Source organism: Rhipicephalus microplus, chromosome X (assembly GCF_043290135.1).
Source record: "Rhipicephalus microplus isolate Deutch F79 chromosome X, USDA_Rmic, whole genome shotgun sequence".
In the NCBI taxonomy this organism is placed as follows: domain Eukaryota; kingdom Metazoa; phylum Arthropoda; class Arachnida; order Ixodida; family Ixodidae; genus Rhipicephalus; species Rhipicephalus microplus.
The window spans coordinates 9,618,716-9,644,580 of NC_134710.1; the positions used below are offsets into that span (position 1 = coordinate 9,618,716).

At 44.8% G+C, this 25,865-nt stretch overlaps 1 protein-coding gene across 3 annotated transcripts in view; it reads left to right on the plus strand.

Annotated features, from left to right (window-relative positions):
* The window catches only part of LOC119175651 (uncharacterized), a 50,623-nt gene extending 25,342 nt beyond the window's left edge, over positions 1 to 25,281 (plus strand). For 2 of the 3 annotated variants that reach the window (XM_075881798.1, XM_075881795.1), the window contains 6 exons: positions 5,194 to 5,269; positions 6,650 to 6,932; positions 9,430 to 9,548; positions 10,651 to 10,715; positions 15,192 to 15,305; positions 24,666 to 25,281. In XM_075881798.1, the coding sequence (XP_075737913.1) occupies positions 5,194 to 5,269; positions 6,650 to 6,932; positions 9,430 to 9,548; positions 10,651 to 10,715; positions 15,192 to 15,305; positions 24,666 to 24,669 (661 nt within the window). In that variant the 3' untranslated portion in view covers positions 24,670 to 25,281. The remainder of the gene's footprint in view (positions 1 to 5,193; positions 5,270 to 6,649; positions 6,933 to 9,429; positions 9,549 to 10,650; positions 10,716 to 15,191; positions 15,306 to 24,665) is intronic. The other variant, XM_075881796.1, reaches the window with a different exon arrangement.
* The last annotated feature ends 584 nt before the right edge of the window (positions 25,282 to 25,865 follow it).

A 25,865-nucleotide genomic window follows, 5' to 3' on the forward strand; every position in this document is an offset into this window, starting at 1 on the left:
CAGGGCGTCTAGTATTTAGCCTTCATTGAAATGCAACCACTATATTAGCCATTGGCAAGTGGGTACAAAGGCATAGTGAAAATAAAAAGCACGAAAATGATGAGGACGAAACAGAATAGCGCTCTCTCCCCCTTCTTTTGCTCTTTCCTTGTTGTTTTTGTTTTTTACTACAACCTCCATTGTCTGAATCTAACCCACGGCCGAGGTCAGTAATCGCTGTAACACCGCAGTTGGACTTAGCAATGGAAGCACCTGAACGTGTCGTTGAATCTCAAATGATACGATTACGGTTGATGCGAATTTTGTGATATGAATTTGAAGGTTGCTTTGGATGGACTATATTATATCGGGGGTGGATCCAGCCACCCAATTTAGCGGGGGCGGTCGCTTGAATTAACACCGGAAGGAGGGGCAGAACAAATTTGAGCATTTTCGACTTACGCTGATATGGTTTTCCGGCTGCTGTGGCGTTTTCGCTTGAATTCTCCAGTAGGAAATCTTCAGGACTGATTTTTTTTTTTGGTCGACTTTGCGGCAAGGTTAATATTTTTAAGCGGCAAAGCGAGTGAATTTCTAGTGAGCTTGGCCACTTTCGCTCTCTTTGATGTCAAGTGTGAACGCGCTGCGCCAGCAGCGTGAGGGAGGGAACCGCAGCACAATATTGAGAGACAGTGAAGACGAAGAAGTTCAAAAGAACATCGTGGACTTTTTTTCAGCAAGAAGTAGTTGCCAATAAAGTTATTGTTAATCTTCATTATCAACTTTAACTTCTTCTTGGTTCATACGAATTCTGGATGATACGAATATTTTGCAGGCTCCCTTCGAATTTGTATCGTAGAGATTCTACAGTATTTGGAAAACCTCTGAATGCTAATTTATTCAGTCCTGTTTATGGTAGTTCTGGTGCAGGAAAGTTTTTTAGACGAATCCTTTCTGTGAAGAGTACATATTGCGCCAGCCAAATTGCACCTGATTTTTTTAGGTACTACAAAATACAGGGTGAGGCATGTCGCAGGTGTTTGTTTGCCCCCTCATCTCTGAAGCCATGTTATCTTGCATCATTCCCTGCAAGTCCAAACAGTGGTGTTCTTTTTCCTGTCTTTGTATAAAAAACTCATTTTGCTTGCATTTTGTTACGCTCGTGTCAGATCTGGCTAGATTCAGCTCTTAAATTTCATCTGCACCCTCCAGAAAATTTCTTTTACATAGTCTATAATTGTTTTAATTTGCCTATAATGCTCCAAGGCACCGTATAAAGCAGTGGTTCTTAGCCATGGATTTTTTGGAGACCTCTTGTGGACTAGTGAAAGTTATGAGTCCTCTGCTGATAGTGAAAGGGGAGGGGGGTCTGAAATTAACACATGTAGTTCAGAAAAATTGATAGACATGATTGGTGTAGGTTCATTATGACAACTTGGCAGTGCAAACAAAGTAAAATGGCTCACAAACAAGTGCAGACTGAAACTCTGGTTTATTCATAGAAGAAATATATATAAAATAAAACACGAGAGGAAAGAGGGTTACACGAGGAAGAGTCATTTGAAATCTGCTGCTGTCCAGGAATGCAACCATGCAATCTAAAAGCGCTATAGAGTGCGAAATGACTCAAACATCGGCGTTCTATAAAAAAAATTACGACCATCTCCCCGAAGGTAACCCTAATAAGATACGAAGCAGCAGTGATGTGCACAGCGTTGACCCGGTTAAAACGAGCGTCGACGCGGGTGCTGGAAGAATGGTTTGAAGCAAAACCCAGTGTAGCGTCTACTCGAGTAAGCGTTTGTGTGAAACGCGAAGACATGGCAGGTGGTAGGTTGGGTTTCACGCAAGTTTCATTGCAGATAAGTGAGCGGAAGGAGTGTTTCCACTTGACAAGCGGTTGCCCCGCCGCGGTGGTCTAGTGGCTAAGGTACTCTGCTGCTGACCCGCAGGTCGCGGGTTCGAATCCCGGCTGCGGCGGCTGCATTTCCGATGGAGGCGGAAATGTTGTAGGCCCGTGTGCTCAGATTTGGGTGCACGTTAAAGAACCCCAGGTGGTCTAAATTTCCGGAGCCCTCCACTACGGCGTCTCTCATAATCATATAGTGGTTTTGGGACGTTAAACCCCACATATCAATCAATCAATCACTTGACATGCGGTCGAGCGTTGCAAGTGGTGGAGAGGGCGAAGCGAGAGGTGTTGCGAGCGGGTGGAGTAGCCTGCAGCTGTGCGCGTTGTGGTGAGCATGCTGGACTATAGGTCGAGTGGGAATATAGGTCGACACCCCAAATTCGGGTTACCGAAAATGAAAAAAAGGAAAACAACCCAAAACTGCCAAACGAGGTTTATTTGCGAATTGGGCGCACAGCACCTCCGATCGTCGGAGCTTCCCTCAACCACTATCACAACTGTTCCTATTCATCAGACGAAGCACCGCTGTCTTCTGAAGACGAGAGTTTCTAGCTGGCCGCCTCCCACAGTGCGTTGTCTTCCATGCCGTACAGCGAGTTGCTCACGGAAAATTTCTTAAAAGCATTTCCACCATGGCATCTGGCAAGGAACACCAGACGGAAAGCACCCAGCCACAAACAGTCGCAAGCGGAGGCCTCTGTAGGCAGTCCGTCGGTGTCTTTGGGTTGTCGCTGGACATCCGTTTTTGGTACTCCAGTCGCACTCGTTCCTTGAATGGCTTGTTTAGCACAACCTTGAGCAGTTGGAGAGTGGACGTCATACCACCTGGTATCGTGGCGAGGTCAGTTTTTCTATCGCCCAGTGCACGCTTCACAGCGTCGGTTTATGACCACAAAACGCATCTAACACCAGCATGCTGCAAAGACGGAGCAGTGCACCTGGCCGACGGTTCCAGACTACTCTATCCATTCGAGCATCATGGCCTCGTCCATGTATCCCCGTTATGGCAAACGACAACACCGGGTGGGAACACTTTCTTCAACATTGTCTTGCGTTTGAAAATGATGAAGAGCGGAAGCTTTCTACCATCTGCCATGCACGCCGGCATGACGGTGAAGCGCGAGTGCTCGCTGCCAGTGGACACCAGCTTCATATCCTTGGTGCCACGCTGCATGATTATGGTCGATGAAAGCATGTCGAACCACACGGGAGTCTCATCAGCACTGTCAATCTGCCCCATCATGTAGTTGTTTTGCTCTCAAAGTCTGTTCACGAAGCCCTGAAAGTTTATAAGCTTGTCCTTGAACTCGTCTGGAAACTTCTGACAGATGGATGTGCGCCACCGGAAGGAAAATTCTTTGCGTCTCATGCATCGACGCACCCAAGAGTTTGGTGCACGAAACTCTTCTCATGTGAGCCCAGCTTCTCGGGTGAGTTACACAGCTTTCTTGCGAATGTTATCCACGGTCTTTGGCAGCGAGCTCGCGTGAACTTCCCACACAAAGTTCCCTAGCCTATCCTCCAGCTGTGGATGAACCGCATTTCGCCCACCAGATTACATTTTCCGAGGATCGCACATCTGCAGCTTTCCTTTCTGCACCCTCCAATAGCGCAGGCTTTTTTCTGATACACCAAAGTGGTGCTGAGCAGCCATATTCTGATTTGCTTCTGCAAACTCAACAACCTCTAGTTTAAACGCAGCTGAGTACTGCCTTTTCGTACCGCTACTCATATTTAGTGAACGAAAAAAAGATACTATAAAAGAAACCCAATGTGAAGCAGAGGGAAAACTTCGGACAGATCGGAGGCAAATCACGAACGCAAAAAAAAAAAACGGACTAGAGAGAAGGAAAAAACAACTTATTAGATTTGGATGTGTATATAGCCGTGTCCGGCTTCTCATGCACATGCAAGCCACATGTTGCGAGACAGTATCGCACTGTCGGCTAGACACGCCTATAAATCAGACGAGGGGCAACTTTAGCTCGTTCTTTTATTGAAACTATCGACTTATATTCCGGTTTATACGGTACTTGGCACCGTGCCAACACCTGTGACGAGGGGCACGCATTGCTGCGCGTTCATAAGGATGCGCATACATACGGTCTTACACACGAGTCGAAGAGCTGCTTCGAATCTAAAAAGGGGCTTCAGCAATGTCTCTGATGTTCGTACCATGATGGGTGTACGAAACAGGTGTGTGTGGAAATTCTGGTGTGCAAACACGCATTCCCCAATGGGCAGACAAGTGAAAACCTGGTGCGCGTTGTAGTGTTTTCTCAAGCGCTTATTCAGGCAGCACCCAGTCTGTCCGATATATACCCTGCTGCAAGACAATGACATGCATGAAACATTCATTCGCCGTCGATAATTGCAGCAGTTGCAAAGTAGAGTTGTGATATCAATCATTTTACTAACTGTCGAGCAAATGTTGTTTATTGCATACCAATGTCTTGCAACAGCGTATTACAGCGAAAGCTGTTAGATCACAACTCGGGTCTCTCGCAGCGCCGCCTCCGCCGGTGTCCATAACCTTTGTCGCAGGAAATAAGAAAACCCTAGTGCCAGTGACACAGTGGGATTCGAACCCGGGTCTGCTGGGTGCCAGCCCAGTAGTCTACCACTGAGCTACGCCAGTGTTAGTGACTTTTTGGTAAACTTGCCTTAGGCAGTCTTTACGTCGGCAAAGCAATCGCGGTAAAACGACTTAAAAGCGTTTCAAAACAGGGATAGAACAACCAGTCGTTGCACAATGCGAGTAGCGTAACGAGTGGGCCGTCCAATGCTCCAACCCATTACAAAAGCTTGTTCTTGTTCTATTAACTGTGGCGCACACCCACTTCAGGCATAGTTCCTCATCGTCGTCAGCTGCTGCATGAACAATTGGCACAAAATTCCTGGCAAATGTTTTGCGGATACTACACTTCTGAGAATGACGAAAAATAGCATAGGGAATGCCGGCCAACTAACCTAAAATTTTTATTATTAATGCTGTAGTGGGTATCAAGCTTGTGTGCTTGCAGCAGTTACCCAATGAGTGTTTAGAAGGCGCTCTGAAAGGCTGCTCTTCTAGCTTTCACTCTGACGGTGCTGCACCTTTTGCACAGGCCTGGTGTTTTTATATTAGGCAGGATGGATGCTACCTGAGCATGCACTTGCGGAAACAGAAATATTTAGTTTGCTCGATGCTGTGGGAAGAAAGGAAATGTGTGATTCTATTTCATGACGTTTTTTTGTTAGCGTTAGCAGATTGTGAATTCCTAGAAGTGTGTTTTGATGTGTTTTGGAACTCTTTGTTGCAGCCGTAAGATGCAGAAGCTTCATCTCAGATATGAGACGCTGCAGAAAGAGTCACTTGGGCCAACAATGCAGCATGAGGTTAGTGGCTGTTTCTTCATCCTTGCGTGTGCACGAATGAATCTTCTTAACAGTGTAAGATGTCAAGGGAAACTCTTAAGAAATTTGAAGAGTGCGAAGCTTGGTGAAATGATGCTTTTGTGATGAAGAATTAGCAATTCATTTTAATTAAAGTAAATGTACTTTTAATCATGTAGCCACAGCGCCGCTTGTGTTATGCTTTTCACTCTTGCTCACCAACCGTCTGCTTATCAATGGGGCCATTGATCAGGAGTGAAAAGCATAAAAGGCATCGAAGGCATTGCTCTGCAATAGCACCCCAGGTTAGTTTGACCTTGTAAGGAAATCTTGCCTGTTACACATCAGACAAAACTTTTATTTCAATCCTGAAATTAGCCTTTCTCAAATTATTCGAACGTGTGTCCGAGTCCGACAGGACTGACTACAATGGTTCTTCCAATACATCCAGTGTTAAGCACCCCATAGACACAATGCTGCAGCTTTTTGAGCGGCGGGTTGTTGTCACCATTGGTTTTAAATGCGTGTTATTTGGCTAGCTATGTTTGAATTATGAGGTGTTTGCTCATTTCAGGATCAGATGTTTTTGTTGAAATAGAGTTAAAAACATCTCATGGACTGTTGTTGAAATAGCGAAATTGTACATTTATACTTTTTTTGCAATAAAGGCTGCTGATGGGCAATCGCGACTCCCAAGAACACACGAGCCAAATACTATAGTGCAGCACGCGGCCTGGAACTGACCATTTGTTCTCAGTCAGCGAGAAATCGCTTTTTCTCTCGACAGATGATGTTACAGGCTCAAAAATCATTCGCAGGTCAATTGTCTGACATTGGCTGACTTGAGCATGGCATGCTTGGTTTTTACAGGGACAGCTACAGGAGGCTGCGACTTGTTTACCTGTGTGTGTACGATCACACTGGAAGGTCGTGCATTTGAGCAACAATAAGGTACTCAAGGTCACAAGGCACGCTTGAAGTGTTTTCTTCTTCGTGCCATGCCTCCCTGCTTAGCTTCCTACACGTTCCTCGGGACGACAGAAGAGAGAATTAATTTGCAGGGTGCGACAAATCCTTGTAACTCCGCTTATACTGGACAGATCCTAAAATATTTGTGGCGGTGAATTTGTGAGGCTATAAGCTCCTCTAGTGAATCCATTCCATGGCTACTTGGAAAACTGTTGCAGGTCCCCTTAAGGTTAAGAGTGTTCAAGTTGTCGGTGCTGTGCTTGGATTTTTCTTACTGCCTGCTCGCTGTAGCCTCATTGTACCTAGTCTTTCGTTGTCGCATTTGGAACCTCTCGAGTGTTTTGATATGTTGTCTTTCCTACCACGTCGTCAAATGCAGCACATCAGTCATTGATGAGTTGTGCTCTTGTGCAGGTGAACCAAAAGTCAAGGAGCAGCAGCAGCTCTGAGGAAAAGGTGCAGGTAGGCGAAGAGGAGGAAGAGGAAAAGGAAAATGAGGAGCCCGAGGAAGCAGCCCCCGAGATTGGCCAGGCCGAAGACGAAAGAGAGCAAGACTGGCCACAGCAACAGCCAGCCCCTATGCTCCCTCGGAGATCACCACCCGCTGGCATAAAGCTCGAAGAAGAGCTACACGCACTTTCCATTGAGCCGAGGCCCAAGCAGGCACCCTCAGTTGACCACGAGGTCAAGAGGCCAGGTGCGTCTCATTTCAGGGGCCGAAAGTCCTCCTGAGAACATATGCAAATGTGCACGTGCACACACACACCACAAAAAAAAAAGGAAAAATAATGGCTACACCACTACAGCTAGGCAATGGATTCTATACTTATCAGTAGGTTGAGCCCTTTGTTTTCGAGTTGCACATCTCTATGGCGAGTTGCATAATTGTAGTCTTAGAGATCAAGGTACATAGCCCATAGTGCATAGGGAAGCTTGAATTGAGGGTGTCGGATATCTTTGTGGGTGGCCAGTTTTTATGTAGAATATTAGGGGTGCGCGAATATGCAAACTTTCCAATATTTTTCTAATAGTGTTTGCTATTTGATTCAATTTGCACTGTAATTACTCTAACTTCTCAGACAAATACAATCGTCAGATTGGCAGTGGCCCTTTCAGATTATTTTATATGCTTGAGCTCATCGCACTTTCACACGGTGGCAAAGCTGCCTTTTAAATTCTGCTTTAATTGCAAATGTATTAACTTAAAAAAAATGCTGGTTCCGACATTTGAGATACACTATGCCATTACAATGGCCTCTTCATATTTTTATATACTTCACCGCATTACACTTTGGTATTGTGGCAAAGCAATTTTCAAGGTTCGGTTATGACTGTTAGCGGATCATTTCACAAAAGCGCTGGATTGAACCTGTGTGTTCAAAGTGTGGGCTTTTATTAATGTAGTTTTAGGCCAGAATACCAAAACTTTATTTGCGAAAAAGACTTCGTTGCCACTAAAACGGGGCAACGCCGCGTAGTCGGGCCTCTATTCCAAGGCACCGCTGGCTCTAGCCATCCTTTCAGCCCTCCTGACCAGCCTCCACTGACTGGTCCTCAAAGGCCGGGCTGGACAGCATTGCTTCCCACATCTCACTGCTGTTGTCCCCTTCCTGCTTTTCGGTGTGTGCCGTACATTCCCACGTGATGCGGTAGAGCACCGGTGTGCTTCCATACCACGGGCATATGTCTCTGTATGCTGTGAGGTGGTATGCATGCAATCTGTGGATGTTGTTGGTTTAACGTCGCAGAATCCATGGCCGGAAGGTTCTGGTGTGGAAAATCTGAAAAAGTCGGATGATGACTTTCGGGATCCAAACTTCTTATGTTTTTATACATTAATGTCTATAAGGCACGAAAAACTGATTTTGAAGGAAGCATGCCCATGTTCGCCAAATAATTTGGACTTCCACAAAAGTTCTAAGAGGAAGATAGGCTGAGGAAATAACATTGTGGCCTTTCACTTGTAAAATAGTTGTTAGAAACACTTTGGTTGCACAAAATTGTGTACATAAGTACAATTTGGCCTCTGGATTGCCTTATTCTTGATAACACAACTATGAAACACCACCCGCCAGCGCTTTAACCTAGAAGCATTTGAAGAATATTTGACAGCTATTCATAAAATATGTTGATTTGCACTCAAATTTAATATTTCAATTCGCCTTGCGCCGACATTTTTGCTATTCGCTCAACTGCTGTCAAATAGGGTTTGTCCCTTAGCTCTACAAGAGGGGGTTCCAGGCTTCCTCGTGTTGTGGCTCAACATAGGGCTGGGACTTTGCGCTGAGCTGCTTCGTGCCGTGAGCGGGGTAGGGAAACTTCAAAGAACTGTGTCCTCGTTGCTGCTTTTTGGGCGTACTTTAGTATGCAGTTGTAGCAACTCGTTAGGCCTAATGCTCTTTAAGGCTTCCTGTTGCACGTATAGGAATATGAGCTGGACTTCTTCATTGAGCGTTGCTTCTGCCGGATTTTGCTTTTGTATAAACCTTTTTCACAAGCTGCCCCCGGGGCGCCACCATAGTCCTCTCTAGGCTGCGCTTAGTAGGCGCGACTCCACAAAATTCACACTGCCGAGGCAGCGTTGTCTGGCTTTGTACTCCCGTGCGCAGCCCAACATAGCAGTATTTTTTTTTTCGTCTCCTCTGAAAAGATCTGTAGGCATAACAAGAATGGCTTTCAATTTGTGCCGAGAATTCCACTCATTTGCGCGACAAAAGTGGCAGGAACCAGGGATTAATATTTGGTTTTCAAAACGCTCCATACATACATGTTCACGTGCGTCTAGTTTAGTAGACTGGACTAATGTGGTTCCCCTGCCACGGTGGTCTAGTGGCTAAGGTACTCGGCTGCTGACCCGCAGGTCGCGGAATCAAATCCCGGCTGTGGCGGCTGCATTTCCGATGGAGGCAGAAATGTTGTAGGCCCGTGTACTCAGATTTGGGTGCACGTTAAGAGAACCCCAGGTGGGCTAAATTTCCGGCGCCCTCCACTACGGCGTCTCTCATAATCAAATAGTGGTTTTGGGACGTTAGATTCCACAAATCAATCAATGGACTAATGTGGTTGTGATGACTAAGCACAAACTCTCCAAATGTGCCTGAATAGTTGCTGTCAAACATGTACACCTTGACATACAAGGCAGAATGAACGCTGGAAAATTTGATTTTGTAGCCGTTCTCTAAAATGTTTTTCAGCAGAGCGGCCTCAGGTGCCGGAGTTCTACGACCTCTACTGGCGCATGGAGCAGGCTGCCGCTTCCTCAGATGTCGAGTCCATGTGCTCCAGCCATGGAGGATCCCCGACCAAGAGCAAGGTCATCTGCCATGCTTTTGATGGGCTAGCGAGAGGGCGGGCCTACTTTTGTTCTGTTTCACATCTGAGGGAAATCGGAAAACTTGTTCATTTTTCACTTTGGCTCATGCCAAGCTATAGGAACTTTTTTTTCGCGACGAGCTTACTTTGAGCTGTGCGGAGTCATCATTGCAACTCTGCACAGGTACACTGTCTACAACTCCGCTAAACAAGGCATGGAAACTTCTTGTGACATTTTTACTTACTTGGCCCTCACAAAGTCCTTGTCTAAAATTGATCCATTATGGCACCACTACTTTGGGTTAAACATATGCTACGGTACTAATAGACCAAGAAATGTAGTAATTTATGCTATCTACATTATTAGCAACTACTATCATATGTTGAAGATTTATAAGTCGTTTTTTTTTTTTCATAAAATGGCCTTCCAAAGTTCGGGAGTGGACCTATAATCAGAGGTAACCTAAATGCAGAATCATGAAGTTGACTTTTCTGAGGGGTCCCACGAACGGTCGTCGCCTGTTTATGTAGAATGATTCAAGAAGTGCAGAAGGCACATGCACTAATGCCTCTATTGACCACCACATAAGATAAAGCAAAAAGTTTTTTGAAATCGAAAAACCTGCATGCCTTCACATTCGTGTGAAAATTTGCTGTCTGGGTTTCTGCTGGCTTCCCAAATCTCACCGCAGGGCAAAGCATGGCCCTGCATGTTTAGACACTGGTGTTTTGAGGGAAGTGTCATTCACCACAATTGTTTGGCTTGTTGGAAAGAAGCCGGGAGAATCTCATCCTTTTTGCTTATAGCAGCATCATCACCAAAATGCCTGTGACATGTTCTGTGTATTACGCATGGTAGCTTCAGCACAAAGTTTGGCACTTGCAGAATATTTTTCTGTAGGGACTCTTCTCTTTTTTTGTTCAGGCTTTCAGTGCTCTTTCAATCCTAAAAGTCTTACTAAGACTAACACTGCAGTTGCCCACTATATTTGTTCAAGTTTTTTTTTGCCTCTAAATTTTAATGCCTACAAAACTGAAGCTGTTCTCTTCTTGTGTGTCGTGTATGAAATTCAAGAATCCAGTGTAATTTTTTTTTGCTTCAGACGGAGGAACTGCAGATTGGAAAAATAATACTGATGTTAAAGAAGAAGAAGCCGGACTATTCAGAGTGAGTTTTTTCATTTTGCTATTTTTCTATGCTAATCGAATTGCTCATAATGTCGGGCACCACTTTGGAGGTCGAGCCTTAGAAGAAAGACAAAGAAAAGAAAACGCATGCAATGGGCATGTGATGGCATTTGGCCAATCGCAGCTCTGGGTGTCAAAGGAAAGGGCAGGAGAGGATAGGAGCAATTTACAATAGATGTTTTCATTCAGGGGCTTTTTCTTCTAGCCGAGGGGTTCTTGAGCCTGTTAATCCCAGGGATCCCCCCTCTCGCCCCCACAGCTTTCATGCATTTTTCATTTGGCTAACGCTACCTTCACATGCAAAAAATTCAAAATCAGTGGTATATGAAAAATTTGTTCTCTGACTTGCAATTGAAGTCTCTTGCCTTGAACCAACAAATCAATGAGAGGCTCAGTAACGGTCAGGCCCAGTCACATGTCAACTGCCAGATTCAACAGATTCCTGTGCTCATTTGTCATGTAGGCTGATGTAGAGAATGCCTGTTAGTGTGCTCCCTTGTGGAAAATGCATGAACACTGCATAGCTTTCAGAGGTACTAATGAACAATTTAAATTCATAGGTGAACGAGATAGGTAAAATAAAGGGAATGTTTAATATATTTATTCAAAGATCCTATTGCAATGTGCACAATTCACAAGGGTGATCCAACAGTTTCAATTGTGCCATTTTGCTACAATTCCCTATCCCTGCACCTTGCTGCGCACATTCAAGTACAGCTTGCGCGTACTGCGCCCGAGTTTACTGGTTTACCTGTTTACATTGGACCGTTTCTGGCCTAAAAATATTGGTCATAACAAACGCAACTAGCGCCTTTCCATAATGCCGCCAATGCCCTCTACTTGCTCCATTCCAGCAATGTGCTTTTTGTCATTATATTCAGCGTAACTGAAGTATCGGTGCCGCTGTGTCTTTCTGTTAGTGAAAGTTTATCATGCCATTGCTAGCCTGTCTTGTTTGTTACGGGACCTGCGATATCGCCTAACGTCTTTTTATTATTTTTCCTCCTCGTTCACGAGTTAACTTCGCATACCTTAACGTAGCCACCATGGCCAATTGGCTGCAGGTATCGGCACTGCGCGCTATGAACGGCCTATTCAGGCAAATTGGCCGTAAAACATTTTGTTTGATATTTCGCAAAGAAGTTGATGCTTCTTAATTGCGCTGCTCAACGTTGTTTGGTATGCCAATCGTAAAGTTAAGCCTAAATATCTACGTAGAAGGTATCTAGCGCAATGTGGTGCTACTACATGTTTCTCGCACATATGCGAGCACTCGTCGCGCGTCTCCAGTCAACTGAACACGATGCCTAGCCAGTGCAAATATAAATTGAGTGGTGAGATCAGTCACTAGTAAAGAAGTGCTTTGACACATCTGCAACGACGTTAGAACAATCCCTGTTGTCGCCATATGACAAAAAAAAAGTCTGTTCACCACAAGGGTGAAGCAGTGAATGCGATAGCAACAAATTGCAATGTTATAGAAATGAGGTTGGCAGCTCACTCTTTGGGAACCGATATTACGCAACTGTACTTACAAAACTCTGGTTTAAGAGTATGGCCGCTCCAGGAACACTCTTTGACATCATTTTCGCGTTGACGGCTGCAGAGATGGTCAGAGTATGTTCTCACTTGCAATGATAGTTTTCTTTGCCTTCATTTTTTGACTTGGGTGCTAAAAACCTAATTAATGGCTGCTCTCTAGATGTCGGCCTTGTCTAAACTTAAGCATCATTGGTTGGCCCTGTCCAAATTACAGCAGCATTTGTCGGCCTTGTCTAAATTGCAGCGCACTAATAAAAACGTTCTCCGAATATTTATGTTTTGCATCAAATGATCCTAAATTTTGTTTTGTCTGCTCCAGATTTTCTCCAAAACACAGTTCCTCCTGCTCCAAATCTGCTCCAAAACACTTTTTTTTTGCTCCAAAAATTGCTCCAAAATATAAACTGGCTGGATCACTGCTGAATTCATAATGTTCTAATATGATGAGCATATGTTGTTGCAAATGACTGCTGCACGTCTACTGCCTTATCTTTGGCACCCATCTTCAAACAGGAGAAGTGCGCATTGGATTTATACAAAACCTCGGATATTCTAGTTCAATAACTTGACCACTTGGCTCGTTTTTGGAGTCTGGCTCACTACAAGCTGCTATTGCGTAGCATTATTGGGAGCATTATATTGTAGCTCGCGTGTTCATTTTGTACTTCGATACGTGCTCATTCACATATGAGTGTAATAGCAGTTTTTTAGATCATCTATCACACCTCAGTTTGCCATCCAAGTTACTTGATGAGCACGTAACCAGGGAATTTATCAGTGGCTCGCAGAAGTCTGAAGAGGGACTTGTTAAACCCCTAGAAAACCGCTTTCAGAAACCGTGTAATAGTAGTATACAACTTCAATGTAAAAGGAAAACCAAGTTTGTTATATTATGTAGACTTCATGTTGAAAGCATTTTCGGACACATTGCTGATGCCGGGTTGAAAGCAGATCTCGACCTTCAAGTCAGCCTAGTGGATACGCCAGTGATACTGTGGAAGTGCTGCGAAAATGCTCTTGCTACAGTACAAAGAGTACTCGGTGAGAGAGAAAGAAGTGTCTGCAAAAGTTGGCTCTCTACAGTACAAAGAGACTCTGTGAGAGAGAAAGGAGTGGCTGAAAAAGTTGGCTGTCTAAGCCCCGCTAAGTTATGTGTCGTGAAGTTCTCAGCAACACAATTAATAGAGGAGAAAAGCTACTTGGCTTTCACTTTTGTGTACTCTTGGGGGGGGGAGCATTAGGGACAGTGTAAATCTGTATCGTTGACACTGTTGTGTGTCGCGACATTTGTCTACCACTTTTGCTGATAACTACGCAGATGTACCGTATTTACTCGCATGATTTGTGCACCCCTAATATTTTGTCATGTTTACAGGGAAAAAAATATTTACTCGAACATTTTGCGCTCCCCAACCCGCCCGAGTCAGCTCGCCGGCACGTGCACGAAGGGGCCTTAGATCTTTGGATGCTTTAGGTAGGCACGCCCGTTGAGGCGAGCGCAGCCAAATGGGCTGCGAGTGCGAAGTCCTTCGTTCCGAGGCGTTCCCCCGAACTAGGGTTCCTAGAATACCGTGCGCGAACTCTCAAACCTGTTGACGGGTAGCCAGAACTGCTTGAGTATTTGCCCCCTTTCTCTCCATCTCTACCACCATGATAATGCACGCTTGCATCACGACACGGGCAAATATGGCACCGGAGGCGTGCGAGCGCTAGTTCGGCCTGCTGTGCCAACTGTTCCCCTGGCTCTCTGTGTCCGCTCTGCAACGCGTGCTTGGTTGATTTTGGAAGTTTAGGTTTCGCCATCCATCTTTCCCATTTTTACTGTTCTCTTGCAATGGGCTACAGTAATAATGTATACAGCAAAATTCAAGCTCGCTGTTGTGAAGTTGGCCGAAGAAAACTGCAATCGTGCCACCGCCAAGCACTCCAGCATGAAGTTCTTCGACGTGTGTCTACCGGCGCGATCGGTATGGGAGAAAGCGAAAGAGTGCGCACTTGCTAATGCAGGTTTCCTGGTGCTGAAGAAGGCCTTCTCAATCATGTGCGAACGCTCAGGTTCATCGGTATCGCCATGTCGTGGGACCTAGTTTCTCCCAGCTTTGTCAAGAAAAGCTTCCATAAAATGGGAAATTCGAACGCGCTGGCCAAAACGGAGGCCAACGCGCTTTGGAATGGCAGTGACAGCGGCCGCGACGATGATTTTCAATCGGACCTTTCGATCAGTGATTCCGACTAGACAGCGTGTGACCGAATCTGACTGGCTTTTAGTTTTTCGTAAGAGCACTATAATCGTTTTAATGCTTGAATGCAAATGAACTTGCTTCTTCAATGTTCTACAACATGTGAATTTACCTGCTCCAAAGTACTTCAAGATGGAACTTTTCTCCTGAAGAAAAATTTTGCTGCTACAGAAATCGATCCAAATCTAGGGTCCTCCATAGCACCACCGGTCACATAGCGATTCTGTGGTTGTGGCATTCTTTTTGCAAGAACGAAGCTATTAGGGCTAGGTGATTTTCTTACGATCAGGGTCAGCTGTTTGTAAATATAGATGAAAATTACTCCTATTTCTCAAGCAAAGTAAGTTCCTAGCCCTGGGGAGGAAAAACCAACTCCGCTGTTGTATCAGTTGGTTTTTGTATACTAAAAACTTACTCTGATCTGAATCCAAAGCTAATGCTTCATGTCTGGGTATAGCTCTGCTTCGAAAAATCAGTTTTCCTTAAAATTAGTCAGCCCTATGTTGCTTCATGCTATGTCTACTCTGTGGAAGTGGCATCGATCGGAGACCTAAACGTCCCAGGTTTTTTGAGGGCTTGGTTTGAGGTGTCCTGTTTAGTTTGTCGAGAGTTGTCTGTGCACGCCTAGTTGGTGAAATAAGGGTACCGAGACTAATTCTGACCTGTGGGTGCAGGCAAGAGCTACGCAGGCACGTGGACTGCGTGCGCCAGTCCCAGGGCGGATTCTCGCGAATGACCTTCAACCACATCGTGGCACTTGTGCTCGGCCACATGCAAAACAGCGTGCAGTAAGTACTGACAATAAAGCATTGCAGCATGCTTGGTGTTGCCAGGGGGGGCTTGATGGTGCGCAACCCCTCATTTTATCACGCAGTGTTGTGTAGTGAGGGTGCTGGCAGGATGCATGTAGTACCACTGGAAGTTCACAGCTGAGGAGATGGAGGTAGTGCAAATGCTGCACGCCCATATGTAAGCAGGAGCAGCTTTTCCCCGTTCCCCTGCCGTAACCCCAAGCGGTTCTAATGGAGAAGCAGACGTGTTATAATGTAGGTTCTTTTTTTTAAAGCGACCAGTTTGATTGCAAGTAGTTAATAGTAGTCGGACGCTTTGATGTCATTGAGATAATTTCAAAATGTCCCTTTCGTGGCGTGTATAGTGTTGTGCATTTACCTTAGTTTTTCGATATGCAGAGCACTGTTGTTGACAATAATAACATTTTAATTCTCCAACGTTGATTTTTCACTCCGAAGTAAACATTATTTCAGTGTCGTTTTAGGGGACATAAGTGAAATAGGGAATCTGTTGAGCATTCTCAGAGTACCATTTACCACTCTAATGTAGTTATTTTGCCATCCTAGCTTGGTCAATGCAGGAGAAAATCTAGGTCTGAATCTCGCTTTCAAATTTTGTGCACGATGTCACACATTTCCAAGTTTTATTGTACTTAGGCTACATTGGTTCAAAGAAATTTTCAAAACATTGTAAATTAATTCTTTGGCCCCCTAAAGGAACAATGTATTTATTTTTACTGATTAGAAACTATAAAGAATTCAATATACATCAAAATGTGTTGTCACTAGCCTTGTGAAAATAGTCTGCTTCAGAAGAGTTAGAGGTTTGGGCCAGTTTGTGATGCCTACTTGATGAAATGAAGCACCTGAATGGGACAACAAAAGGCACTTCGTCCCATGTGTGTCCTTTTGTAGTGCTGTGAGAATTGAGCCTTATTTCATGAAGTTTGGAAGTGCATTCAAAGCAAATACTAGTGTTTTTAAAAAAGTCTAATTATTTTGAATCGAATTCAAATATATATTGCATATTATAAATGGGCATATTTGTTACTAATCTGCTCAATGTTTAAAGAAAAATTAAAAGAAGGCCTGTGCAAATGCCTTTTTTTTTTGGCTTCAATGGAAGTGAATTGATGTAAGAGCAATATCTTGCAATGTTGAAGTGGGGCTTCACTGCAGGGTGGATTTCCCATGGATAAGTGTTCTCGTGGCTTCTTCGTTGCGCTTCTTTGTTGCGGCAAACCACCTTTATGGGGTCAATATTAATGAGAACAAAGACACATATTTATATGAAAAAAAAATTCTAATTATTGTCTAACGAGGAAAGGAACCCTTAAATTTCCACTTCTTTCCTTCATCTTTACTGGGGGTTACATGCAAACGAATATTCAAATCCACATACAGACGAACCCGGGTATATCGAACTCGCCAAAAAAACGGTTATTAGTTCGATATATGGCATAATTCGATATAGGCCCGGTATAGGCTCTGACACAAAGGCACATAACAAACTAGAAGAAAAGTACTTTATTAATATGGTGGCTTACTTGCGTGCCCTACTGTGGAACAAAATAGTCCCGGATTTTTTTCTGTGTCAACGACTTCGCTGCCTGCGACAGCACGCACGCCTCCACGTTGTCCAACGAGTCGGAGCAGCTGAGGCCGCAACCTTCCACATTCAAGCAATAGTGCCGGACCAACTCTAGTGCACTAATCACTTCGGAGGATGTAGGCAATGGGCCGTCGTCGATTTCTATATTGCTGTCGCTTTGGCTCGTGGTCGGCACGACGTCTGCAATGTAATCCTCATCCTGTAATTGGCCCATGATGGGGACATCATCGTCCGCACTGACGAACTTGTCGAATGTCGATCCGTCGATAGCACCCGGGAAAGCTGCCAGATCGTTCCAAACTTCGGCAAAACCACCTGCAGTGTCTTCAGTGCTGTGAGACTTTGGGGTGTCATCACTAGGCTTGCGGAAGCCGGCATGCCTAAAGCAGTTCTGGATCGTCTCCTTCTTGACATCTTCCCACGATCTACTCAACATAGAAATAGCTCCGAGCAAGTCGATCTTAAGCTCCCTGCCGACAAGAAGGTTCTGCAGCAGCCTCTCCACCAGGCGCTTCTGATAGCCGGCTTTCATTGCGCGTGTAACGCCTTGATTCAGTGGTTGCAGTACAGACGTAGTGTTCGGGGGCAAAAAACGCAGCTCGATGTTGCTCTAGGTCGTACAGCAGTGGTGCGATGAACAATTGTCCACGAGCAGGTACACCTTGCGATTTTCGCCTACCAAATCATCATTCCACGACGATGGCCATCTGCTGAAAAGCTCCCTGGTCATCCACGCTTTTGAGTTTGCACGGTAGGTAACTGAAAGCGACAGCGCATTTTGAAAACACCGCCGCGGCGTGCTTTTCCCGATAACCAGAGGTCGAAGCTTTTTCGATCCGTTTAAATTAGCTGCTAACAGCACGGACACACAAGCTTTGTTTGCCTTGACGCCGCTTGTCTTGTCGCCACGAGACGCAAGCGTCTTGTTTGGCAACGTTTGCAAAAATGCAGCGGTTTCATCTGCATTGAAGATATCTTGGGCTCTATATCTTGCTGCGATATCTCGCCAGTTTTCCTCAAACCATTTTTCTACGCTGTCCAGGTCCGCCGCTCTGCTTTAACCTGTAACAGCTTTGCCAACGATGTCATGCCGTTCTTCGAACCGCTGAAGCCAGCCTGAACTGCCTTGGAAATCATTCCTGCCAAGCAGGAAAGCAAGGTCCTTGGCTTTCTGCTCGATCATAGGGCCGTACACCGGGATGTTTCGCGACCGATCGTCCACAAACCACTTGTAACACAGCAGCGCGCATACGTCGCGGGCGCCACGGGCACCTGGCTTTTCGTCTGACTTGACCCTGATGTCTGCCTCGTTCTTCAAGATAGTACTCAAGGTGCTCCTTGGAATTTTGTATGCGGCGGCAACGTCGGACTTCTTTTCACTGCGCTCAACCCGATTGATGATTTCGAGTTTCACGGCGAACGGCAAATTTTGCCTCTTTGCGCAAGCCACGATGACAGCGCGCGAATACAGTTCACAGAGCACCAACCGGCAACACCACAGATCATGCTGAATCGGCAGCAGCAGGCACACAAGCATAAAGAAAGAAGAAATGGCGCTCACTTCTACTGCCTCCGCGCCTCTGAGAAAGCACGTAGGCGTAGGCCTCTGATTGGCTGTAAGCGCTGCGAGCGGGCCAGGATCATTTCTTGGAGGGGGGCGTTCTCCCGCACACAACCGGGTCTAACAAACTTTTTCTAGGGTGGCGCCGGCAGTTTACCCCGCCACCGCGAGGGAAAGCCAGCTTGCTGAGGCACATTTTAGGCACATGGAGTTTGATATATCAGTTGTCGTTGCTATTTTCGTTCGATAAAACAGTAACTTTTGCTATATATTCTCAATGTAAACGTACCGTGTTTAGGAATTGTTCGATATATAGGATAATTTGATATAAACTGGTTCGATATAGTCGGGCTCGACTGTATAACGAATACGGAAGTAACAAAATATTAGTTATAACGAAGTAAAAGAACTCTTGCAATAGTTTTAGAACATACCTTTATAACCTTTAGAACATACCTTTTAACATAGAACATACCTTTTAAGCTGCGAGTGTGTCTCACTCGCATGTCTTTGTTCTCATCGGCTTCCTGAAACCGCGCGAGCTAGCGAGAAATTGGAGCAAGCGTTTCTCAAGTCTGCACATTCAGACACTCCGCCGAACAAGCCTGATGAAGCGCGCCGCAACCACCGGGCGAGTGCCTTAGGCAGGCATGCGCTCTCGGCCACCTTTTGAACCTGGTTTGAACCTTTCATCATGCCGAAGCCGTATCGCAAGTTCGCACCGCTCACAAGTTTGGGATGCAGTGGGACCATTTCTATTGAAAAAGGTGAGCATGAATATGGACTTGTGATGAAGCTGATTTCAGAGTGCCGCAACTGTGGACTTGACAGTGAGTGGAGCTCTGGCAGGGTACCCAGTCAGGCTAAATGCGTTGCATTCGAGGTCAATAATGTGCGTCTCGTGCCGTGCAAAGCACAGGGAATAGCCAGGCAGCCCTAAACGACATCTTCTCTGTAATTGGAATTTCTCACAGGGGACTTTACCACAAAAGCTAACAGAGCCATTTGAAAAATAAACTGAATCCTGTGTCAACAAGAGCTGCAGACAAGGTCCTCTCTGATTGCTCCATGTCAGTGAAAACATTATACTAAGATCTGTGCTTTGACAACCCAGGTAATGTGGCCATCTGTTATGATGGTACATGGATAACATGGATGGTACATGGATAACCAGAGGCCATCTGTCGCACATTGGTGTGGGTGTTGTTATAGAGCTGTTTTCTGGCTATGTTTTAGACTATGTTGTCCTGTCAAATTTTTGTGCCGGCCGCAAGCGCGCAGAAAAATACAGTGAAGATCGGGCCACATGGGAGTGGAGGCAGCAGTCACTCTCTTTGAGCGCTCAATTTCCCGTCACGGCTTGCGGTACACAGTGATGGCATGTGATCGGGACAGTAGATCATTTCATGCTGTTGAAGACTCCACAGTTTATCGTTTCATACAGGTTCAAAAGTTGCAGCGATGACTTAGTGGTTAGAACATCTGCCTCGTATGCAAAAGGTCCGAGGTTCAAATCTCGGCGCCGTGCAGTTCCCAACCGGAAAAAAAAATAATAAATCCGCGTGGTGATGGAACTTCATTAAGAGGACTGGGGTGCGGCCTCACCGGTAACCACCGCCGGGAACGCACTCCCTCACCAGAGAAGGATTGGCCACCCTGGTGCAGTATCTGACCACTACTTCCCACATGCATGCGTCAAATAACTCATGGCCCTCAGTCCCCAGCAGCTGCGAAGCAACTGACCACGGCGGCGGTCAGATCTGTAACGCAGCGAAGGGTGCTAAGAATCTCTGGATCCAAACAGGCCGCCATTGGTACCTGAACTTGGCAACATTTAACGCTAAAACCTTATCTAGTGAGGGAACTCTAGCAGTACTATTCGAGGAGCTAGAGGGTGTTAAATGGTATATAATAGGGCTCAGTGAGGTTAGGACAGATGAGGCTTATACGGTGTTAAAGAATGGGCACGTCCTTTGCTATAGGGGCTTGGCTGACAGAAGAGAACTGGGAGTGGGGTTCCTAATTCACAGAAACATAGCTGGCAACATAGAGGAATACTATAGCTATAATGAAAGGGTGGTAGGTATCGTAATTAAACTGAATAAAAGATGCAAGATGAAGGTGGTACAGGCTTACGTGCCTACATCCAGCCATGATGACACTTCAGTTGAAAGCTTCTATGAAGACGTGGAATCGGCAATGAGTAAGGTAAAAACACAGTATCACAGTATTCCATACTGATAGGACACTTTAATGCAAAGGTAGGGAAGAAGCAGGCTGGAGACCAAGCAGTAGGAGACTATGGCATCGGTACTAGAAATACCGAGGAGAGCTAGTAATAGAATTTGCACAACGCAGTAATTTACGGATTTTGAATACCTTCTACCAAAAACGAGGAAACCGTAAGTGGACACAGAGGAGCTTTAATGGCAAAAATAAGAACGAAATAGACTTTATAATGAGTGCACACCTAGGCATCGTGCAGGATGTGGAAGTGGTTGGCAAGGTACGATGCTGTGACCATAGAATGGTACGGTCTCGAATTCACCTAGACTTGAAGAAAAAACAACACAAACTGATACGTAAGAGGCCAATCAATGAGCTAGCACCGAGAGGGAAAGTACAGGAATTCAGTCTCGCTTCAGAACAGGTACTAGGCTCTTAGTGAGGAAACCAACAATAGCGTAGATACAATGAATGATAATCTGACGAGTATCATTATGGAGTGTGCAGTGGAAGTTGGAGGCAGGGTAGTTAGACAAGACACTGGCAAGCTTTCCCAGGAAACGAAGAATCTCATTAAGAAGCATCAAATCATGAGTCTCAAGTACAGCAGGTAAAATAGAACTGGCAGAGCTTTCAATGTTGATTAATAGGTGTAAGGTATGCGATGTGGGAAGGTATAACATGGAGAGAATTGAATACGCTCTGAAAAACGGAAGAACCGTCAAAGCAGTGAAGAGGAAACTTGGGATAGGCAAAAATTGGATGTATGCACTAAGGAACAAAGAAGGCAAAATAACTACCAATATGGATAGGATAGTTAAAATAGCGGAGGAGTTTTACAGAGATCTGTACAGTAGCCGGGATAACCACGACTTTAATACTATAAGAACTAGCAGTAACCCAGATGACACCCCATCAGTAATGATAGAAGTCAGAAAAGCTTTGGAGAGCATGCAAAGAGGCAAAGCTGCTGGTGAGGATCAGGTAAGATCAGATCTGCTGAAAGATGGAGGACAGATTGTGTTAGAAAAACTAGCTACCCTGTTTACGAGGTGTCTCCTGACGGGAAGGGTATCAGAGTCTTGGAGGAACGCTAACATCATCTTAATACATAAGAAAGGAGATGACAAGGACTTGAAGAATTACAGGCCGGTCTGGTTGCTCTCTGTAGTATAAAGCTGTTTACAAAGGTAATTGCTAACAGAGTAAGGAAAACATTAGAATTCAATCAACAAAGGAACAAGCAGGATTTCGAACAGGCTACTCAACAATCGACCATATTCATACTATCAATCAGGTAATAGAGAAATGCTCAGAATATAACCAACCACTAAACATAGCCTTCATAGATTACGAGAAGACGTTTGATTCAGTAGAAATCTCAGCAGTCATGCAGACACTGCGGATTCAGGGCGTCGATGAAGTATATATAAACATCCTGGAAAAAATCTACAGGGGATCAACTGCTACCATAGTGCTTCATAAATAAAGCAACAGAATACCAATCAAGAAGGCTGTAAGACAGGGGGACACAATCTCCCCAATGCTATTTACCGCGTGCTTACAGGCGGTTTTCAGAAGCCCAGAATAGGAACAGTTAGGGATAAGAGTTAATGGAGAGTACCTTAGTAACCTGCGCTTTGCCGAGGACATTGCATTGCTGAGTAACTCGGGGGACGAATTGCAACTCATGATTACGGGGTTAGACAAGGAGAGCAGAAAGGTGGGTCTTAAAATGGATCTGCAAAAAACGAAAGTAATGTACAACAACCTCAGAAAAAAGCAGCGCTTCGAGATAGGTAATAGTGCACTTCAAATTGTAAAAGACTGTCTACTTAGGGCAGGTAATAACCGTGGAGCCAAACCACGAGATTGAAGAAACTAGGAGAATAAGAATGGAGTGGAGCGCATTTGGCAACGACTCTCAAATTATGACAGGTAGATTGCCACTATCCCTCAAGAGGAAGGTATATAACAGCTGTATCTTGCCGGTACTTGGCTACGGAGAGAAACCTGGAGACTTACCAAGAGGGTTCAGCCTGAATTAAGGACGACGCAGCGAGCAATAGAAAGAAAAATGGTAGGTGTAACCTTAAGAGACAAGAAGAGAGCAGAGTGGATTAGGGAACAAACGGGGGTTAAGGATATCATAGTTGAAATGAAGAAGATTAAATGGACATGGGCCGGGCATGTAGCGCGTAGACAGGATAACCGCTGGTCATTAAGGGTAACTGACTGGATTCTCAGAAAAGGCAAGCGGGTTAGGGGGAGACAGAAGGTTAGGTGGGCAGATGAGATTAAGGTGTTTGTGGGTATAAATTGGCAGCAGCAAGCACAGGACAGGATTAACTGGCGGAACATGGGAGAGGCCTTTGTCCTGCAGTGGTCGTAGTCAGGCTGATGATGATGACAGGTTCAAAAAGAGGACTGTATAAACCATGTCCGAAAACTAATGGGTACTGCACTTCGCAGTCTTGTTCAAAAGCATAAGGGTTCTGGTGAAACACTAAGTGGAAGAGGCTGCTTGACAAATGATGTCATGGAGAGATTGTCGAGATACTATGGCTGGGCTCTGAAGTACAATGTTGGTGACGTAGATGCAATGCTCCGGGCAGCCATGGCCACATATTATCACGTGACATCGACTGATGAGAGGTCCAACCACACCTTGTGCCCAAGTGGCAGTGACTCATGGTGCAAGCAGAATGCTGCTGCTGCAAGGGGAGAACCGCTACCAAGGCACACCTACAACTTTCCACAAAATGTCCGTGATGCACTACTTCCAGTCTACGAGTGACTTAATGACAAGGAGCTGCTAAAACGCTGCCAAAGAGGCAAGACACAAAGTGCAAACAAGGCACTCCATTCTCTCATATGGTCTCTAATGCATAGAGAGAAGCATGCTTCACTCATAGCTGTTGAGACTGCAGTTGCTGAGGCCGTGATGCGCTTCAATTCAGGAATGAGAGAAGCCTCCACACGTATCCTCAAAGAACTTCAGCTAGAGCAAAACTCCATGAGCGAGCAATGGGCAGAAGAGGATTCTCGTCGGATCATGAGTGCCGAGCGAAAGCGTTCAGCATCTTCCAGGTTCCTGCTACAAGCAAAGCGGCGGCAACGACAAAAGTGTGAGAGACTACTGCCCTGGTGCTTTCTAAGGCATTTATATGCAAAGAGAAGCATTTTTGTTTGTGTAGAATTTTTTGAAAATACAGAGCTTTGTTTTTTGCCATTTTCTCAGTTTCAGTTTTTTGGCCACCTTTCATTCTTCTGACAAGCGCTTCTCAGCTTTGGTACACTGCAATTCGATAATTTTTATCTTGATGAGAAGCTAGATGCTTAGTGAGTGCAAGAAAGTGCCATATGCAACTATAGGACACCATAAATTTTTAGAAAAAATGAAATACAAAATTTATCGTTCCTTGATAATGGAAGGATGAACTTCTAAACCTCATAACTTTTGTTGTGGGAAAGCTAGAGCATGAAACTTGCTTTTTGCACTCTTTGCTGATAATAGAATGCAGTGACATTTAATTAAGCAAGATCTGTCTAGCCAATTAACTAAAAAGGTGATCAAAAGATCTTTCAATTAATGGCTAATTAAAAACAAAATGATAAGAGGTACATAAAAACTGATTTCATATTTGACATCTGCACATGTAAATACAGCATCTCGTAAGTTTTCATCAACCTAGCTTAAATAGTAAGATGCCTGATGGCTAAGTGCCTCTTCCCCTTAATAAACAACTTACCAATATGCTTTTGCAACGTAGAGGCATAGAAATAACATACTAACTTGGCTTGATCGCTTTGTTTTCAGTTCTGGCTGATACCAATATTTTTCGTGACCCATGAGATTCATATCAAGATTCAACCATATGTCAAAACAAGTGTATTATATGTTCACTAAAGAGGCTGTTTGAACGAGTGTTACAGAAAGTTTTTAAAAAACTTTCAGATGAGCACAGAAGATTCTGCCCAAGGAGACAGCATCTCCTTGAAAGTACTGCAGCTCCAGCAAGGACACTCCACGTGGTCGTGCCTTCTTTTTCAAACATTGTTTTCAGTCTACTGCTTTCAATTGTTTTTCTGCTTGCTTTAGTTTGTTCGTCTTGATTTACAAAAGACTGTATATAAGGATATGCATGCTTTCTGTATAAAGTTTTTAGATTTTTTTTTTTTCCAAGAGAGTGAGCACTAGTCCATTGTGTTGAGCTCCACCGGGCTCTAAAATGTGCCGTGTGTGAGGTCGGTTTGGGCTGTCTGATCTCTGGGCAGGTCTAAGAAGAAGTGTGCCAAGTTTGTGCTTTCCTGTGCCAAGTGCCATCTTGGCTTCTTGGTTTCTCTACGGTGTCACTTACCAAGCTGTCTTGCCGGTGACTGTGATATAAACTGGTCTCTCAACTATTTTTTTTTTTGCACCATGCGATCCTTTGCTAGGTGCTGTGCACGTGGCAAAGTAGTAATATGTTCAAAATGGTTGCGCTTCACCCGGCCTGGCCTTGCCGCAGACGTGCGTGCAGGCTTTGGTCCTTATTGCTCAAGAACAAAATAAAACATTTTTGTAAGATTTTCTTCTGCCCGACTTTTCTTGACCACTTTTTTGTATGTTTATGTCTCAAAAATAAGGCAAGAATAAAGCCGTGTTTATGAAGGCTTATGGAAGGTAAACAATGCTTTCAGTCTTCGTGAAGAATAATAGAATGCTTTGTTGGGCGTGCTGGTTCGTTGCGGAAAAGATTGGAGCACAAGAGCCGATGAGATGCAAAAGAGAAAACTGCTGCGCTCGTGTAGTCTCATCTCATCTTGTGTCCCGTCCATTTTTACGCTTCTCGTAAAGCATGTGCCTTTTTTGCCTTACAGATAACGAGCTCGAGGTGTGCGAAATGAAATTGTGCTGCGAGTAACGTAATTTCTGCATTTGCGTTAGGGGCTCCCCGCAATGCCATAGATGTTATAGACGATTGTTGACTGGCTTTCAAATAGTGCCTGGTGGACTTTCTCCTCTACATTTGTTGCTAGTTTTCAGTGTTCATAATAAAGATGGCGATATGTTGCCTTTACATGGCTGCTCCCAATGTGCACTGCAACTCATTCGTGTTCGCAAAGCTACGTCTGGCTGGTGTCCAGCTAAGCTTTGAGAAAAGCTTCTCTGAAG